At 43.9% G+C, this 19,472-nt stretch overlaps 1 protein-coding gene across 1 annotated transcript in view; it reads left to right on the plus strand.

Annotated features, from left to right (window-relative positions):
* The window catches only part of PLB1 (phospholipase B1), a 117,849-nt gene that overhangs the window by 48,368 nt on the left and 50,009 nt on the right, over nt 1–19,472 (plus strand). The window contains exons 21-32 of the mRNA XM_084623038.1: nt 837–945; nt 2,559–2,610; nt 4,134–4,214; nt 5,774–5,839; nt 6,876–6,976; nt 9,119–9,200; nt 10,014–10,118; nt 11,633–11,728; nt 12,240–12,311; nt 13,646–13,768; nt 17,834–17,894; nt 18,652–18,710. Of these exons, the coding sequence (XP_084479164.1) occupies nt 837–945; nt 2,559–2,610; nt 4,134–4,214; nt 5,774–5,839; nt 6,876–6,976; nt 9,119–9,200; nt 10,014–10,118; nt 11,633–11,728; nt 12,240–12,311; nt 13,646–13,768; nt 17,834–17,894; nt 18,652–18,710 (1,007 nt within the window). The remainder of the gene's footprint in view (nt 1–836; nt 946–2,558; nt 2,611–4,133; nt 4,215–5,773; nt 5,840–6,875; nt 6,977–9,118; nt 9,201–10,013; nt 10,119–11,632; nt 11,729–12,239; nt 12,312–13,645; nt 13,769–17,833; nt 17,895–18,651; nt 18,711–19,472) is intronic.

A 19,472-nucleotide genomic window follows, 5' to 3' on the forward strand; every position in this document is an offset into this window, starting at 1 on the left:
GGCATATTTTTTGAGCTGTTTAATAATTTAAAGAACAGACATGAAGAAAGGTTTGCAATTTTGCAGCACGGCACACTCAATCACTTTGCATTCATTATCCAGTGGTGAATAAACTTTGCTTAACAGCCACCACAGTAATTTGCTGTGCATGACATAACAGTATGTTTTGTAATTCCCTGGGATTTTGGATGGTTCAATATTATTCTCAGTATATTATTCTGTCTGAGGTACTTTTGGAATGGATGAATCAAATTGTCTCAGTCCTTAGACTATAGAGAATACTTACTTAACTTTTCTCCTTTGCCCATTAAAAAAAAATATCTTAAATAGAGCTATGCTGCAAGATTTGGAGTTCATATGCCTGAATGTTCAAGGGTGATTGGATTTGGAAGGTTTTCAGTTCACTATAAAAGATAAGATCCATTTACAAAATTCAGATCCAGATTAGCACTTTGGTTTTTAACAACTCTGAAAATCTGGGAAGTTTGGACATATCCAAACCCATCTCTAAATTTACAGTGAGTATGTAAGAGTTTGTAACTTGATTAATATTACATAGTCTTGTATTACTCAGCAAACTGATCAAAATGACATTGCCGGGCATACTGCCCATGTTGTGCAACCAGTTGAAATAGACATCTGAATTCATTAAACTGAGTAATCTGGAGGTGAAACAATAATTGAGTGGTGAGATTTTTGCACCCACAATATATTAACGACTACCTTCAAGTTATTAACTGGGATCTGCTAAAGTCCTTCTGGGGCAAGTTCTGGTTTTGGCTCCATCTCATTAGCCACTGAATTAAGTTGCATTTCATGGGTCTCTTCTTTTCCAGATATTCTTCGTGAGTTTAATCCTTCCCTTCAAGGCTACTCCATTGGCACAGGGAAGGAGAACTCACATAATGCCTTCCTGAATCAGGCCGTGTCAGGAGCTCGCTCTGAGTAAGTGAGGACAGATAAATACTTTTTTTTTTTTTTTTTAATGGGGAGTAGATTTTTTTTTTAAGTTCCAATTAGAGAAGTGCCAAACCTGGAATGTTCTTACAGGTCTGTGAATGCTCCAAATGTCAGTAGGTTTAGACATAAAATGGAATGTAGACACTCCTAATGTTTGATTTTGCAAACGTGGCCAATAAAGATGTGTAGAACCCAAACTCGTCCTCCATACTTCATCTCTAGTCTGACAGCTAAGAAATTTGCCAAGGGCCAGTGTGGCTTTCCTAATCATAGTAAAGGAAATCTTAGCAGTAACAATATAATATTTTGCCCTTCTCTAGCACTTTCATCCAAGGAGCTCAAAGTGCTTTACAAACATTGACTAATGAAACCTCATAGCCCTATGGTGAAATAAATTGTTATTCCCACTTGACAGAGGAATGTGTGGAAGGAGGGGGTGGAAGAAATCCTGGTCCCATTGAAATCAGTGGGAGCTTTGCCATGACTTCACTGATTTCACCCAGGGATACTAAGGGACAGAGAGGGTGTTGAGCTGCCGAAGGTCAGGCCATGGCAGAGTTTGGAATAGAACCCAGTTAGACTACGTTCAGTCTTCAGTGAAATTCATGTCAACCCTTTCTCATCTTATTGTAAAGGTTCTTTGTTTGTATTAATACATCCAAAGGGCTCGTAGTTCCTTTATTCTGCCCAGAGGCGGATTTTGGAATTTATTTTTATGTCAGTGTGTACCGCGCAGGTTGATGCCATATAACTTCTTATAACAGTAATCTCACAGAGGTAGATAACTCCCAGTAAGTGAGAGATCTCTATGGCTGCTATCACTCAAAGAGATTATCCTGGTCGGCTGTATCCTTCCAGTTGGCTGTAGGTTGAAACAAAATAAAATCGAAGTATAAAGAGGGGATTTTTTAAAAAAAGATGTAACTACAAGAAATGAAAGACTGTTTCTGGATGCAATTCACTGGGAGGCCATTTTTTAAATTCCCTTAAACCTGCACTGCTCACAGTGACCCATCGTCCCATTGAAAGGGGCTGGATTTCTCTCTATCTCTGTCACAGCTCATTGTCATTTTTCTAACAGCACTGGTCATCGGCAGGGATGATGCAAGGCAATCTCACAGTGGCACTTCCAGCCACCAATAGTCCAGGGAGGGTATGACTCAACTCTAGTCTTAAACTCACACACACTGCTATTTGAGGTCCTTTGGCATGGGTAACCTTCTGCCTGACCAGGAACCATCCTCTTAAAGCTAAAACCTTCAAATATGCTGAATTACAATAGGCCAGTCCCACCCCAAAGTCGATTCTAATGTATTTCTCTCTTCCATCGGGGATGGTGCACTATGTAGCCTTCACACAGCACCCACAGTGCCAGATGCCTGATGGATGCTAAATGTTTCTTCACTGTTTCTCCAACTCCAGATGTGGCTTATTTCTGTAACTATATTTAGTCCAATAAAAGCTGCAACTGGAGTCTTCAGTTCAATACCACGTTGTTTGAATGGGTTTTCATGGACTCTGCTCATTCATCTGCTTTTCTCAATGCCCTATTTATCATGAAGTGTTCATCGGTCGACTTCTTCTTTTTTAATATTTAGGAATGCCCCTTCGCAGGTGAGGAGACTGGTGGACCTGATGAAGAATGATACTGTGAGTTTTGGCTGGCATGAATATCTTTAAGTATAATGCAGCTGTCTTGGGTCATTAGTCTCTAACAGCACAACAGATCAACAGTAGATGTCAGGCAGAAATCTATGGGTAGGGCAGTGATAAAGTGAATAGAATGCAACATCCCTCTGTGCAGTGTATGTTTCAGCATACCATCAAGTTGGGCTTTTTGTCTTCTTTACATAAAGGGGTTTTTTACAGTGAGATAACTAATGCACGCTACTTACCTTGCTGTAAAATCCTAGTGGAGACAAGTTTTTACCATTAAGAAGTTAGGCAACTTGGTCTACGCGATACCCCAGCTGGTGGTTGACTTTGTAGAGCTTAATTCACAATACAGCTATAGCATCTTGTCTCCACTGGAATTTTACAGCAGGATAGCCAACATGTTAGTTATCCTGTGATTTAAAAAAAAACCCAACTTCTTTGCAGTGAAGACATAGTCTGAGTTCCCACAGCAGTTGCCTCCAGCCATCACTTTCTTGGAGTGTTGTCCTGTTCTTCCCTCCTGCCAGACCGGGACCTTACATTGCAGACCTTTTCAATTGACTGTGATCACCTCAGCAGACCTGACCTGCAGCTGTATTCCCTGAGAGAATGACAGGGTTAGCCAGTGACCAGCCAGTTATCACAAAGTTTGTTTTATTCAGAACAAAAACAAGTCAGACAAAAGGAGTTCTTGTGGCACCTTAGAGACTAACAAATTTATTTGAGCATAAGCTTTCGTGAGCCGATGAAGTGAGCTGTAGCTCATGAAAGCTTATGCTCAAATAAATTTGTTAGTCTCTAAGGTGCCACAAGTACTTTTCTTTTTGCGAATACAGACTAACACGGCTGCAATTCAGAGAAAGCATATCTTAAAAACAATAAACAGCTTCTACACATGCCTAGCTTAGTAGGTGGTCACCCATCTTCCACATGGAGACCTGGAAGATCTAAAAATACTTCAGGTCTTCTGCAGGGCCTGTGTCTGTGGTCACAGTCTTATGCCTGTCAGTTCTTGATAGTGTCTGACTCTCCCCAGGTCAGGGCTGCCATTCTATACAGATTCAAGCCCTTTGTGTGTTTTGAACCAGGTCATACCAGTGGTGTCTCTTCCTCAGGGTAAACTTAACTGACTTTTTATCTGTATTGTTTCTAATGGAGATTTGCATTAATTACCCTCCATTGCTTTTAGTTCCTGCAGGAAATTTACTTATCCATTTAGCCAGGAATACAATCACTAACAAGCTCATAAAGATACATAAAATAAAATTGAACAGCAGACTTTGAATATTCCATGATTCCATCGCATCACATCTGTCACCATAGTGCTCAAAGCCCCTCAGCCATGACCAGAACTCCATTGTGCTAGATGCTGTACAGACACACAGAAAGACATAGTCCATGCCCCAAAGATAAACATAATTCTCTTTTAACTTGTTGCAGGGCAATTTTTTCCTTATCTATCTTATCTTATCTTTTTTATTTATTTTATTTTATTTTATTTTTTCCCCTGAATACAGAAAATAAATTTCCAGGAAGACTGGAAGCTCATAACACTCTTGATAGGAGGAAATGACCTGTGCAAATTCTGCAATGATCCAGTAAGTCACGAGGGATCTTAGATCTGTCTCTTATGTGAACTTGAAATGTCATTGTTATTTGGTACATTTTGGAGAGTGGAATAGTGGAGCTCAGCTAGGTAGATTTAATGGACCAAACTGGCTAGGCTGCATATGGACAGCTCTCAGCATTCTTCTGAGACTTGACGGTCATTCAACCTGAGATTGAGATAAAGTAATGTAATACTGTTAAGAACGGCTACTGATTGTTTTATTGTAACTACTTTATTTTGCTACAAACTAAGATAACTTTCTGTTGATCAAGTTAGTTCTTTCCATACATAGATAAGATAATAAACTGTCAAGAATATTCCCCATTTCATCTTACCAGCTATATCTTTTTTCCCCCCCGCATGCTGCCAGAGTCCAACATGATGTGTATACTATGAGATACATGGACATGAGAGAGGTTCTATCCACAGTTCATGGCAAACTCCTGATTAATGTCCAGCCTCCTCTATGCACCTCTCACACAGTGGTGGTACCTTGTTGTTTTCCCTGTACACTAAGAGCACAATGTGTGCTTTCCATTCTAGATGACTGATTTCAGATAAAGGAAAATAAAGACTGTAAAGTATCCATGAAAGAAAGAGAGCAAACACAATGACTTACTAACATTCTGCATCTGAACTGAAACACAAGGTGGCAGGGGTCTGTGCAGGAGGGTGGGAGCCTCCTCTTCCATTCAGAGGAACATGATGTTTCCTTTATGTTACAAACTAGAATGTGGCTTGGTGAGCAGAGAAACAGGAAATACATAAGGGAAATGAGTGTGTTGTCTGGATTTATAGAGTGGACTAAGGGGGTATCATTAGGAACAATGGGATGAAATTGAGCCAAGCAGAATTAAGGGTGAATATCATGTGATGGGGGTGGAAACACTTTTAACAATAAGGTCTTATTAGACTATTCCGTAATCTCATAAAAGAAGGGGTAAAGGCCCAATTACTTGATACAATTAACAGAGCTATTCAAGTATATTGTAGAGGGAAATCTTGCCCTGGCAGAGGGAAATGGACAAGGTGACCTAATAGACTTTATCTCACACTAATTTCTCTGTTTGTCCGGTACAATTTTCTGCATGGGATGTACTTGCAACTGAGATTTCATGGAACTCAAGGACTAAATGGGAGTCAAGTTGCTAATAGCCCACACACCTGACTTGTAAAATATTAAAGTATTTTCTATTATATGAGAAGAATGTTTCTTCAGACTGACCTCCATTGATGAAAGTCTTAGTGATGGGACAGCTGTGCTTCTGATACTACCTGATAGTGAATGTGGAGGAAGTTGTGACATCTTATCAGTAAGCCCAGTGGAACTGGCTCAGTGAATGGCCTCTGATGGTGGCCAAATCCTTCTTTCCTATGATGATACTCAAGAAGGGAACTGGGGAAGCAGAGATGCTCCAGAGCTACATGTTGTGCCAATGTACCCTGAACCAAGAGTCCAATCACTGTGGTCTAAGAGTCAGCTAGTAGCTTCTGTATCTGCCTGAGGAAACAATGCCCAGAACTAAATTCAACCCTTTGTTTCAACAGGTGCATTTTTCTCCTGATAACTTCATCAACTATATAAAAATAGCTTTGGACATACTTCACAGAGAGGTAAAAAGAAATCTTTACTGCTAGCCTAGGGAGAGGGGTCCAATAGGAAAGACAAATTTCTTGAGCTTCAGTGGTTACTTCTGCATGTGTAGATGTTTCATAGAGTAATCTCTAATCCAGGGGTTCTCAAATTTCATTGTGCCGTGACCCCCTTCTGACAACAAAAATTACTACACAACACCAGGACCGGGGACTGAAGCCTGAGCCCGGCCAAGCCCCGCGACCCCAGATCGGGGGGCCAAAGCCAAAGCACAAGGGCTTCAGTGCTGGGGAGGAAGGGCTATAACCTGAGCCCTGCTGCCCAGGGCTGAAGCCCTTGGATTTTGACCCCGGGCAGTGGGGCTTAGTCTTCAGCCCCAGGCCCCAGCAAGTCTAACACCAGTCCTGGCAATCCCATTAAAATGGGGTCATGACCCACAGTTTGAGAACCGCTGCTCTAATCTGTAGGAAGAATTTAAGGAAGTATTTTACAGAAAGAATGGTGATTGCGGGGACTGGAATTCCACCTGATGTGTTGGGAGTCAAGTAATGTAAATATATTGACAAATATATGGTATTTCATGACAATCATGTAACTATGCCTAGCAGTAGCATATCTGCCCACTCACTGTACAGCACAGCCCCTATTATTTTTATTAAGGGACATATTCTGATATCCTTTTCCTAGTTGAAGCTAATGGGACTATTCATGGAGTACGGGGCTCCTCAGCATGAGTGAGGGTATCAGACGCTTGCCTCAAGAGAGCAGCCGTTTTGGGATCTGGCCTTGTTAGAATCATGCGTCTCAGGGGCTGCAGCTCTGTATTTAAGGTAGAACAAACCCAATTTAGGATTTCCTGTTGAGATTAATACTCAGCCAGCCCACTGCAAACCTCTAGTGGAAATAGTAAAGGTTGTTTGGATCAGCAGATTAAGGTACATGTTATATTAGCAACAAAAAAGCTGACCAGCCCCTGACCTGCTTGCCTGTGCTCGGAAGAGCAGGGGTGGCACTACTGTTCTCTGTGAGCTTTGACTTTGTTTATTCTCTTGGCAGGTTCCTCGGGCATTTGTCAATCTGGTGACAGTATTTCATATAGTAACCCTCCGGGATTTGTACCAGGAGAAGACCATTAACTGCCCAAGGCTAATCATGAGGTTTGACAGACTTATGTTCCAGCTCTCACCCGTATTCAGGAAAAGCTGTAAGATCTTCAGTGGAAGCCTTCCCCTTGAAGGAAAAGGATTACAATATTTCAGATAACTAAGTACTATTTTCCTGTGTGAATATAAAATACATACACAGTATAGATTATATTTTCAAAGCAGTGTTTAAAAATACCTGTCTCTCTTTCACTGTCTCCAGCTTGGACTACTGCTGATGGAACTGCCATTTTAATTATACAACAGCAAATTAGACTTCCAACTGCAAAATTGATTAAGAGCTAGCACACACAGATCAGCATTACATTGTTTGACAAAGGCAGCTAATTTTCAAAATTATTAAAATGAGAGTTTTAAAAAGCTGATTACGTTAACCCAGTTTTATTTAAATTGCAGAATTTACCTTTCAAAGTCTTTTGCTTTCACATATGTTCCAGTGTGAGCTACATTCTTTGAGCCCTAACCTACATTAGCTGTCTCTCACCAACTGGTGGTTGTTAGCTGGATTGTTAATTAGTCTTTCAATTACATTTGTGGGATGTTTAGTTACTCATTATGTTGCTTCCAGCAGTGGGGAGAGTAGGAGATCTTTCTCTCCCTGTATGCATATACTGAGTAACCAGGAGATGTGGGGAAAGAAAGGAGGTTCCTTCTCTGTAGTGTAGTTAGTAGCCATTTCCATTAGTGGCCAGGCCAGGATTTAGGGAGGCCCTGTGTGTTGACACTATGCAGCACAAGCCGCGACAGCCCGAGAGCTGGAGAACCACAAGATTGGTCTGTGCTCAGCACCCTCAGTAGCAATCCCTGTTCTATTCATTTCAGCTGCGTCCCTGACGACATCACTCTGACACGATAAGGTGGTGGGAAAGATCGGAAGGGCCCTGTTGTTCACTGAATGGAGTTTCACAGAAGGAACATGATGACACAGCATTTTGCTGTGATTTAGCGGCTCTCTGACTGTCAGTGACAAAGCAGCTCTTACAGACTGAGTGCTGTTGGCTTAGAATATCGTCTCTATTTTGCTGCAGTTTCCCTTTAACAAAGTACAAGCTTATCACAAGATCCTAATCACTAGGACAAGGCCAGGATGAGAGCCTGTGAGATTAGAGCTGAGTTTCTCTGATCCCTCAGAAATATATCTTTTACCTTCCCATCCTAACCAAATGTCCTGCTGTAGTACATTTGGGTCTCTCTGGCAGCAAGGGGATTTAGAGGTCTGGCAGTGAGCCAGGTATACAGAGGTTTAAATAGGCACAGTGTAGAAGGCTCATGAATGGCATGTTACTGACCTACATTTCAAAATACAACTTTGTACTATGTCTTTTGAACTGTATCCCAGAATGCCCTGTAGAGGTAAATAATTTATCTCTGTCTTGGCTCCTCTTTATTAGGACATATAGGCTAAGTGAGCATACATGTGCTGTTTCTTTAAATCTGTAGCAGGAGACCAGGAGAAGGGCTTGGGCAAGGTTCTAGGTAGACACTATAGTGAAGCATTATTTATTTGTTTATAATTATAAATAGAGAGAGGGGGAGAGATTAGCTTTAGGGATTGTATCTTTTTCCTTTTTCTGCCAAAGTTCTTTTTCCAGTGTTAGAGTAAGCTACTCTTTCTGATGTTCTTCACTGTAGTGACATGATAGAGGGAGAAAAGAGATGTTTTCTGCGGAGATTTGTAATGAAATGGGGAGTAGAGGTGTTGTCAGGTGATAGGAGCAGCAGGGGTGAGATTGCAAGGAGTTACTGACAGGGCCAGCAATGGATGAGGGGAGATAGATACAGGTGAGGGGGAAACTGGAGCAAGTCTATAGAAATTTTGCTCTTAATTATATCTGTGCAATCCCTCTGAAGTGAATGGGGCTGCGCAGAATTTGGCCCACAGTGGCATATCTGGCACAGTAACAATCTCCTCACCTTACATGAATGCATCTATCCCTAATAAATGTGCTTAAACTTCAGTGTGTCCATATTTATTGGGAAGACCTAGATATTGGAATCAATGTTATCATGGATGAGCCTTTCACAACAATTCACCTTTGGAGGAGTCCATTACCCTTTGGGTTCTTGTACCTGTTTTCAGGGGAAAAAACCCAGTAGATTGCAGCACAAAAATAAAATATCACTTTCTTCCTGCAGGAATCTGTGTCCTTGTGTATTGAACTATGATGACAATTCCACTGAAACTAAGATGCTAGAGTCTTTTAATAGAAGGTATCAGGTAAGGCAGAGGAAAGTATTAAGAGATTTAGCAGAGAATTGCTTAATAATCCTTTTGTTCTTCTTTTTTAGCAGCAGTCTCCCTTTGTTCTTCTGGGAATAATAAATTTTTCTAGCAGTGATAATGCTTGAAGTGACTGACCCAGGGACCTGTCAAAGCCTAGAATCTACCAGATATGGGGCACAAATTGTGCTCACATTAGTCAGCTGCAGATTCATAGAAGTCACTCTGAATTGAGTTGGAGGGGGCAGGTGAGGATCAGGCAAGGAATAGGGGCAGATCTGCTGCTCAAGATCTTTAAAATGTGATTCAGAAAGGTGCTAAAACAGAGTGGCTCTTTCAGACGGATCAGAGATTCCGTTGAAGCAGCAGTTCTGGATACTCCTCTTGCTGGGAAATTGGATTAAATTGCGGAGCACTGGTAGTTCAAGAAAGAACTCTTGTGATGGAGGACAGCTGAACTGAAAGCATTTTAAGTGGTTCAAGAAAAATCCCTGGTACCCCATGATGGGAAATCCTATTAAAGTGGGGGTCTCCCTAGGTCAGTCAGCTGGCTTTTGAGCAGTAGGTCATCTGCAGCCTCTATGGTGCCTTTCTGATAAGGAACATCAAATGAGTAGTTTTCTAATTTGGGTTTTTGCAAGCCAATGTTTCAAGAAGCTCATGACTCACTAACTTGTACAAGAAGGGAGTCGCCCTTGGTTTCAGGTTTTGCATGTTCAGATGATGAGACTTCTGCAGGAGGGTCAGCCTGGGGCCTAATAAGCAGAATGGAAGAAAAGGAGCAGTGAGTGATTGTTCTGCCTTCTTTAGGAGGAAACCCACCAATTAGTTGAAAGTGGAAGGTATGACACCAAGGAAGATTTCACAGTGGTCGTGCAGCCATTTCTGCAGGAAGTGACCATTCCAAAGACTGAGGTAAAAAACCGTGAGCCAGATCCAGACCTGGTACAACTCCTCTGGATCATTAAACTTGAACCCCTTATACCAACTCTAAATTTGGCCCTCGGTATTCTGCTTTGTTAGTTTGTCCAGTTCAAGTGAGCCATGATCCAAAGCAGCGGGAAATGTTTTTGGAGGGGATAAAGATTGTTGGTAATACTGCTGAGTGCCCATGTAACCTTGGCCTCAGACATGGCAAATTGTATTAGTTGTAAGTTTTAATCATATTTGTAAAAGTGCTACAGTACTCTTTAGTTCTAAGTCAATGGCTTGGTCTGGCCCAGGATGGTAACTGTCTTGTTCTCAGAGGCCCTCAAGACTATTTTCAAGGTCTGGGGTAACGGAGTTTTTGTTGGAAGAAGAATGTGATAATACATCATATGCTGGCATTTTTGGTCATATACTTACCCCCAGTGGTGAGCTGGAGCCGATTCGCACCGGTTCGCTAGGACCGATTGTTAAATTTAGAAGCCCTTTTCGAACCGGTTGTTCCGCAAGGGTTCTAAAAGGGCTTCTAAATTTAACCACTGGCCAAAAGAGACGCCTAAGGCGCCGACTCCACGGGTGCTCCAGCCCTGGAGCATCCAAGGGGAAAATTTGGTGGGTGCAGAGCACCCACCGGCAACTCCCAGCCCCAGCTCACCTCCGCTCCGCCTCCTCTCCTGAACGCGCCACCCCGCTCTGCTTCTCTGCCCCGCCCCCAGGCTTCCTGCGAATCAGCTGTTTGCGCGGGAAGCCGGGACAGGCTAAGAAGCAAGCGGCGGCTTCCCGCTCAGGCCCAGGGAGGTGGAGGGGAGCTCAGGCGGGGGGGGAGGCGCAGGGGAACCTCCCCACCCCAGCTCACCTCCGCCACCCTCGGCCTGAGCGTGAAGCCGCCGCCTGCTTCTCAGCCCTCCCAGGCTTCCCGCCGAACAGCTGATTCACAGGAAGCTGGGGGAGGGGACGGAGAAGCAGGTGGTGGCTTCACACTCAGGCCAAGGGTGGCAGAGGTGAGCTGGGGTGGGGAGGTTCCCCTTCCCGCCCCCCCCCCCCCGCCTGAGCTCACCTCCGCCTCCCTGGGCCTGAGCGGGAAGCCGCTGCTTGCTTCCGAGGTGGCTGCTCCCCCTCAGCTACGCTCCCCCGCCCCTAGGAGCCAGAGGGACCTGCTGGATGCTTCCTGGGAGCTGCCCCAGGTAAGCACCGCCAGGACTCCCCACCTCGCCCCCGGCAGGTGCCTCTGGCTCTTAGGGATGGGGTGGGCACCCACTACGGTGGCCCACGAGAACCTCCTGCCCGGTTCTGGGGGCAGTACGGGACAGGGGAGGGGGTGGATGGGGTAGGGGTCCTGAAGGGGGCATCAAGGAATGCGGGGGGGTTGGATGGGGCAGGAGTCCCGGGGGGCGGGGGTGGGCAACGACCCCCTCGTGGGGTGAGGAGGGAACCCGTTGTTAAGATTTTGGCAGCTCATCACTGCTTACCCCTCTTGTAACAGTACCTGTCTCTTTCCCCAGGAGGGGTTGCCCGACAGCTCGTATTTTGCCCCAGACTGTTTCCACTTTCACCAGAAGACTCATTCCCTGGCTGCTCGTGCCTTGTGGAACAACATGGTAAGACTGCAGAAGATATCAGTCTCTGTCTCTGTCTTCTCCACCCTGTCCTTTTGCAGCAAAGAACAATGACCCACTATGTAGCTGCTGAACCACCCTACTTCTGTTGAGAACAGAATTGTGTTTCCTACAGGTGGGCAGTATTTCCCTTTGTAATGTAAAGTCACCTGGACACAAACTGGCTGTGTCAAAGAATATATCCTGGGGTATAGTCTCGTAAGCACCTAGGACCCTGCACCAAGAGATGATCAAAATGTGGGATATTGCATCATGCATGCTACATACGTAATATGGAAAGTAGCCAATTTAATATGTTTTAAATCTGATAAAATCCTGGGGCCCTGAGTTTTGTGGGTTGAGCTGCTATTTCAACATAGAGAGATACAGTACATAGCAAATTTTCTTGCTGTTCTACTTGTTTCCATAGGCTGATAATATTCAGCTGTTCATGATCTTCCCTTCTCGATCTCATTTTATTTCTTCTCTCCCATGTTTTCTTTCTGCCGTGCAGTTGGAACCCCTTGGGAACAAGACAGACGCACATTTTCTTGAAACGGTGATCACTCTCAAATGTCCAAGTCAGGTAGGTTGAAAAATATTCATGCATGTGCCACATGCCTCATTGCTCATTTGTGAAGCAGGGTTTCTTGTGCAGTGCGTTCCAGAGCAGTAGCTCCACTACCTTGGAGAGGGTGCTGGATGCTCCCTGTCCTCTCTCTCCCTTCCTCCTTTTGGGTAGTTAGCACCTGGGACATATATGCTTCCCAATGAGAGTGGACTGCAAGAGGGAGGAAAACTCCTGGCACCCGTGCCCTCACAGGCTGGCACAAAGACAGCAGCTTTATGTTAGTGCATAAAAGCTGGAAATCAAACCTGCTTAAACAGGCCAGTCTAAGATTTCAGAGCAGTAGCCGTGTTAGTCTGTATCAGCAAAAATAATGAGGAGTCCTTGTGGCACCTTAGAGACTAACAAATTTATTTGGGCATGAGCTTTCGTGGGTTAGAACCCCCTTCATCAGATGCATGGAGTGAAAATGCAGGAGCAGGTATAAATACATGAAAGGATGGGGGTTGCTTTACCAAGTGTGAGGTCAGTCTAACGAGATAAATCAATTAACAGCAGGATACCAAGGGAGAAAAAATAACTTTTTGAAGTGATAAGAGAGTGGCCCGTTATAGACAGTTGACAAGAAGGTATGAGTAACAATAGTCAGAAATTAGTATTGGGGAAATTAAGTTTAGGTTTTGTAATGACCCAGCTGCTCCCAGTCTCTATTCAGGCCTCCAGTTTGCAAATTAATTCCAGTTCTGCAGCTTCACGTTGGAGTCTGGTTTTAAAGTTTCTTTTGTTGAAGAATTGCCACTTTTAGGTCTGTTATTGAGTGACCAGAAAGATTGAAGTGTTCTCCTACTGGTTTCTGAATGTTATGATTCCTGATGTCAGATTTGTGTCCAGTCTAACTTCGCCATCCAAGCTGAGTATTTATTTTTCACACTTCAAACAGCATCAATGGGGAAAGTGAAGGGTCGGATTCTCGGCTGATGTCAGTCCGCATAGCCCCACTGAAATCAGTACTGCTACCCTGACACCAGCTGGTCCAGAACGTTTAACAGCCTTTGCTATAATAATCAGATGTTAGTCAAACTGGTAAAGGGCGCTGAGAGTGTCCAAGAGCATGTGTGTGTGTAGTTATCATAACATTACCCATATATTTCAGATGTTTCCTTATTTCTATGGCTCATAAATATGTCTGCAAAACCAGTTAGAGAAGGGCAGGGCCCTTTTTAATTCCTGAGACTAAGAATATGCAGTAATTTTAATGGTCTATAGGCATATTTGAATTGGTGGCTGGGGAACAGATATCTCCATATATTCTTCTGCAGCTTCATGTTGACTCACATTTCCTTATTTCATAGGCTGAGTCATTCCTTAGGACGTACAGGAACAGCAATTATACGTATCCCAACCAAACTACGCCAGACATAACAACACCGCTACCATCATCTTCTAAGCCGACCCCAGCACAGGAACCAGATCAGGTAGAGTCTGCACAATCATTGATCACTGAAGGCATTTAGGAGGCTAAGGGTACAAAAAAAGGAAGGTAGCTCTAGGGCTGTGGAAAAGGCTTGCATCACCAACCACAGCTGCATGTATTCAGATACCACATTAATCAGCCAGGATTGCTTTTCCAATCTGAATAAAACTAAAGGCTCCTCTACATTTCAAGTGTATTGTTTGACTTGTGTTATCTCACATTAAAAAGTGCCTTGCATCCACACACACGCTATTTTGTTGTGAATCATCTGGCCTTTTTAACACACATTAATAAGCACACTTTAGAAGTGGGTTTGCTGAGATGCAGAATGAGTTTACCCACAACCGAGTAGGTGCGGATACATCTCCATCCCGAAACAACTGGTGCACATCTACCATGTCTACCTACTAGAATCCCACACTGCTTTGCCAGCTACCTGTGTTGGTCTGTCTAGTCATCCTGAACATTCCTGTTTCAATCCTGGCATGCAGCGAGGTGCTGTCCTTGGCAATTCCAGCTCCAGTGGAGTTCACATATCCGTGGCATTCTCCGGATTATTCAGCAGTCATGCTTCATGCTTCACTGTGGACCAATACTAAAATCCTGGACTTCATTGCCTTCTTGGGAGATGAAGATGATCAGGCCCATCTGAAAGGCTGTCACACAGCATAGGTCTACAAGCAGGAAGCAAGCAGGGGCGGCTCTACCAATTTTGCCGCCCCAAGCAGTTGCCAGCAAGACAAATGTAAAAGAGGGGGGCTCTCCAGGACCGCAGTAAGGCAGATGAGCTGTGGCTGGACTATAGGAACGCTACGTGTAACAGAACCCCTGGGAGAGCTAGCACAGTCTGCTGGATCCATGAGGAGCTGGACCACATGCTGGAGATACTACACCCAACCTCTGCATTGTGTGGACTCCCTGGTTGACCCATGAACCCCAAGTAGACAGTCACGGATATCCAGGTTACCTCTTCCCGTGAATCACAGCCAGAGGATCAGCCTGAACCCTAAACTGGGGAGGGGCCCATTTCCAGTAAGTACTGAATGATATATTAAAATACAGCTGTACAGAGAGGGAGTTAAACAACTTAGCTGAGGGTCCTGTAAGGGCACTGCCATGTTGATCTACCTTCTCTCTGCCTCTTGGGTTTTTAATCCCCTCCCCATATCCACCACTCAAAATGGCAGCCCTGCCAGCGACAGTAGAAACTCTCCCGGCCTTTTTTCCTATGACTATGCAAACGCGCACACACATCACTTAGTCTTGTCTCCCACGGCACCCCCTCCCTGTCAAACACACTGCTTGTTGGCCTCTTCCTCCTGCCCCACTCCCCCAGTGGTTAATCCATGCAGTGCCTCCATGAGGCTCTTTGAAGGACAAGCTCTTTTATTGTAGCAGCACATAACAGAAAATCAGAAGTTATGTGTCTGGCTCACAATGTCACTAATGCCTTCAGCCTTGAGCCCGCATGAGGTAGAAGGTAAATAGCCTAACTCACACTACAAACGTTTTCAAAAAAGCAAGACTGTAAGGCACTTGCTGTAAATCACCCTCCCTCCCCCCACTGTTAAGGTAGAACTCTATGAATTTTGCGGAGTACTGTATGCTCAACTGTAGGTGTTAAAAACAAGACATTTAAAAATAGAGCACTCTTTGGCTTGGCATGGAGATTGCACAGCAGAGCAGCTCTCTGGGAACTGTCCATATAACTCATGGTTTCCTTCCACTCCTGCGCCAGTTTTGGGGCACCATCCCGGCAAACAGCCGCCTGGCATATCTTCCTTGGTTTCTGTTCAAAAAGACAATGGGCAAACTTCTCTGCCTTTTGGGAACATGCTCAGGGTAGCATCCTCCAAAGTGTGGATAGCCTGCAGATGTGCACATGCAATTATTCGCTTAACTCTACTGCGCCCTGTTTTAGCTAGCCATCCCACACAACCCACCTGACATTTATTAACCCTTCCCCAAAGTTTCCTCTCCCCTCCCTCGTCCCCACCTACCCCCCACACATAGCCACCTTCTCCCACTATATGCCTACACAAACCTGGAAGATTGCAAACTTCTAATGATTGCCAAGCTCAGCCAAGACTGGAAAGAGCCTGTGGGAATAAAATTCCAAAATCAAGGAAAAAGCAACATTTTATCATTCTCACAATGGAGACTACAATTTGGATAAATGTTCGTTTTTTCCTCTTTCCATTAACGTGAGGAAGGGGGAAAAGAGAGGACAGGCAAATGGCCAGCACAGCAGACACATCTGCTGTGGATGAAGAGGCAATCAAACCTCTGAAGCACATGGCCCTGAAAGTGTCTAATTTTGCACAGCTTTATGAATGTTCAATCAAGTTCAACTTGGTGTATTGATTAAATAGAATTGAAAATTTCTTTATGGTCATAGTTGAGTCTTGAATCATTCACTGAAATGTCCAGCATCAGTGTCATAAAATCCACATGAACAATAACATCAAAACAAGCCCTATTTTACAAGGCACACATAAAATGTACTCAAAATGCCCATAAACTGCTGTACGCACTTCAAGTATAATTAAATCCTTCTACCAGTACACATACAGAAGACATGAACAGTAATCCTGATAAATGCCTTATACAAAAGCATGTACATTCTTCACAAGTGGCCCCTCGACTCAGAGTATGAGCACAGTGTGTCCTCCACTCTGTGCCCATGAGTCATTTTGTAGAGACCTCTTATCTGACCAAAATTTTTGTTTTGTAAGTCTGCCCACCTCCAGCTCCTATCCATGTACAAGGCTCTCTTCCTTGCTGTCACAAAGGTTGTGCAAAACACAGCAAGCAGCTACTGTACCAGGATGTTTCTCATCAGTCTCAATGTCAGAATCTTCCATCTACCTTTCAGGCTTCCAAATGCACATTCCATTATCATTCTGAAGCTGCCCAGGGTATAGTTACAATTTCTTTTGCTTAACCACGTGTCAAGTAAAAACCTTCATAAGCCAGGGAAGCAGTGGGTAAGATGGGTCTCCCTGCATGAGTAGAAAAATGGCAACACCATCAGTGTCCATAGAGTTCATGGAGCAGAAGTTCTATTTCTCATTGCAGAAAATAGGCTAGAGTTTCTAAAGGTCCTGGCATCATGAACCTTTCCAGACCACTCTACATTTGTATTCGTGACCCTTTCATGGTGACCAAACAGGTTTGTAGCACCATGGAGAAATATCCCTTTCAGTTGATGAACGCTGAAGCCTGATATGGAGGACGGGAGCGGCACATGGATCCCATCAAAAGTCCCAGTAGAGTTCAAAACCCCAACTGTGCAAACCCATTAATAACCTCCTCTGCATTGCCCAGTCTTGTGACCTGGGGAGCAGAATCTTCTTGATAGCAGGTGACACCTCTATGACAAAAGCCCCAACAGCTGATTTACCTGCATCAAACTGGTTAGCTACTGACTGGTAGCAATTGGGGTGGCAAGCTTCCAGATGGCAATAGCCTCATACATTTTCATACTAAGCTCTCATGTAGGTGTTTTGCTGCCTCGACAATGTTTCTCTATGCTGCCTGGCAGTGCTTTGAAAAGGGGAATGGCTGGCTCTCAAAAAAACAGTTGGATCATGGGAATAAACAGGCAGGAATTATGAGAATTATGCAGTTTGACCTCAAGCCCCAGAATTCTAATGTCTGCCAGTAGGCATTGCACAAAGCACGGCCCAAAAAAATGCTAGAATGCATACAGCACAGCAGCAGAGCAGTGCACTGTGGGATGGCTGACCATAACACTGAGCACTTATTTTCTAACACTGCTGTGCTGTGCAGCTGCAATAATACCAGAGAAAGCTACCTTAATCGTGGCTTAACAAAGTGGTAGGCACTGCTCCCACTAGAGTTATTGCCAGTCACTTAACAGACACACACAACCACAACAAGTTTCAAGTGTAGACATGCCCTGAGTGTGACCGATTGAATTCAGTGACCAACGTCTGCCTGATTAATTACAGACAAACAGGGATATGATTTATTACGTTGGCTGATACTATGTTTCCTGGTCTAACATTATTCTGTTCCTTTTGCCTGTCTTCTCTTCCTTTAGAATTATGGGAGCCAGCTTCTGTGTGAGGACAGGGCTCCATCCAGCTCTTCTCCAACTTCAGGTAACCTGGTCTGCTTGGGGTAGGAGACTCTTTCTTTCTTTCTTTCAACAGCATCTCAAGGAATGTTTCGTTCAATTGTGCTTAAATAATTATTGGACTGTGGAAAAATTACGCCAAGCAAGGACATTACTTTCTATAGCTAGTTAAGAGTTATGATGCCAAATCATCCTTGTAGGGACTAGTCAGACAAAGTGATTGCAGTTAACTTATTTACAGCAGATAACTCCTGCACTGTGCAAAATTTAAGGGCTGACACATCCTATAAATCGAGTGGTCTAGTGCTTGGAGCAGTGGATTTGGAGGCAGGACTCCATAGTTTGTGGTCCGATACCTGGTAGTATTCAGCTTTTTTTGAGCATTGTGCCTTTTTTCATACTCTGCTCTGCCTTGTTGCAGCAGTTACTGTCAATGCCCCTGCTCTGTAATAGTGAATCACCCTATCCTCATTCTGGTCTCCATAACACTGGAGGTTGGTCACTGGCCTCCAGCAATGTGGCGTGACTCGCTCCTTGCTCTTCCCAATTTTGTCAGTGGTCTTAAGCAGTAAGAACTTGTTGCTAACTCCATGTGACTGCTCAACCCCGGCAAGACGAGCTGGAGAAATCTCCTGTTTCATTATCTGGGCATTGCAAAAATAAAAATACAAAAAATGCGGGTAAATACACAAATACATAGTGGAATAATTTATATTTAGCAGTGATGGGAAAGCATGGTTCTGTTCCCTGTCCAGGTTTAACTGCATCTCTTTGCCTTACAGTGCATGCCCTCAAACCAGCTGATGTGCAAGTGATAGCAGCCCTGGGGGATTCTCTGACTGTAAGGAGCTTTGTGCTTTTTCTGTCTTGTTTTTTTGTTTTGTTTTGCTGGTGGAACAACAAAATGTTTTGCCTCCTCAGACTGGGGTGGGGGGAGGAGTTGAGCTCTTGTTCTGGGCTAGTGAAATACTCGTTCATAGGCAGAAGACAGAGTTCTAGAGCAGGGGACAAGGTGTCAGATCTCCTGGATTCTAATCCTAACATTTCAACTGAATTGTATTAATTTAGGCAGGTCATTTAAGCACCTGTTAAAATCCTTTGCTGGACCTGGGGCCAGAGGGTAAGTCCCATTGAAATCAGTGGGGCTTAAGCACATGCTCTAAGTTAACCACAAGGTTGAGTGCTCTGCTGAATAGGATGGACTGCTGAATCTGTGTCTCAGTTCATTCTGCCTGATAATTATCTATTGCCTTCTCTTATGGTGTAGGGGTTTTTTTTCTAGTTAAGTAAAATGGCTTTTGCCTGTTTGGAGATGAGTGTGAAAGAAAAGAGAGCCAAAATATTCAGACTCTTCATTGTGCTTGATTAACTGATAACCAGTTTCTTTATCAAACTCACCATGGACTTAGTCCTCAGTGAGGATGATCTCCTTTCATGTGTGTAGTAGGCATTTCACTTCCAAATAATGGAGTCATAAGAATATTTGTGCACGCACACCACACAACTTTCTGGCAGGTATGATGTTGCAGATTTCTGCATCCATGAGCCCACTGAAATCAGCACAAACATTTGAATAAATACATACCATGTTTATCCCTACAGT

Source organism: Lepidochelys olivacea (assembly GCF_965140295.1).
Source record: "Lepidochelys olivacea isolate rLepOli2 genome assembly, chromosome: 3".
Classification (NCBI taxonomy): Eukaryota; Metazoa; Chordata; order Testudines; family Cheloniidae; genus Lepidochelys; species Lepidochelys olivacea.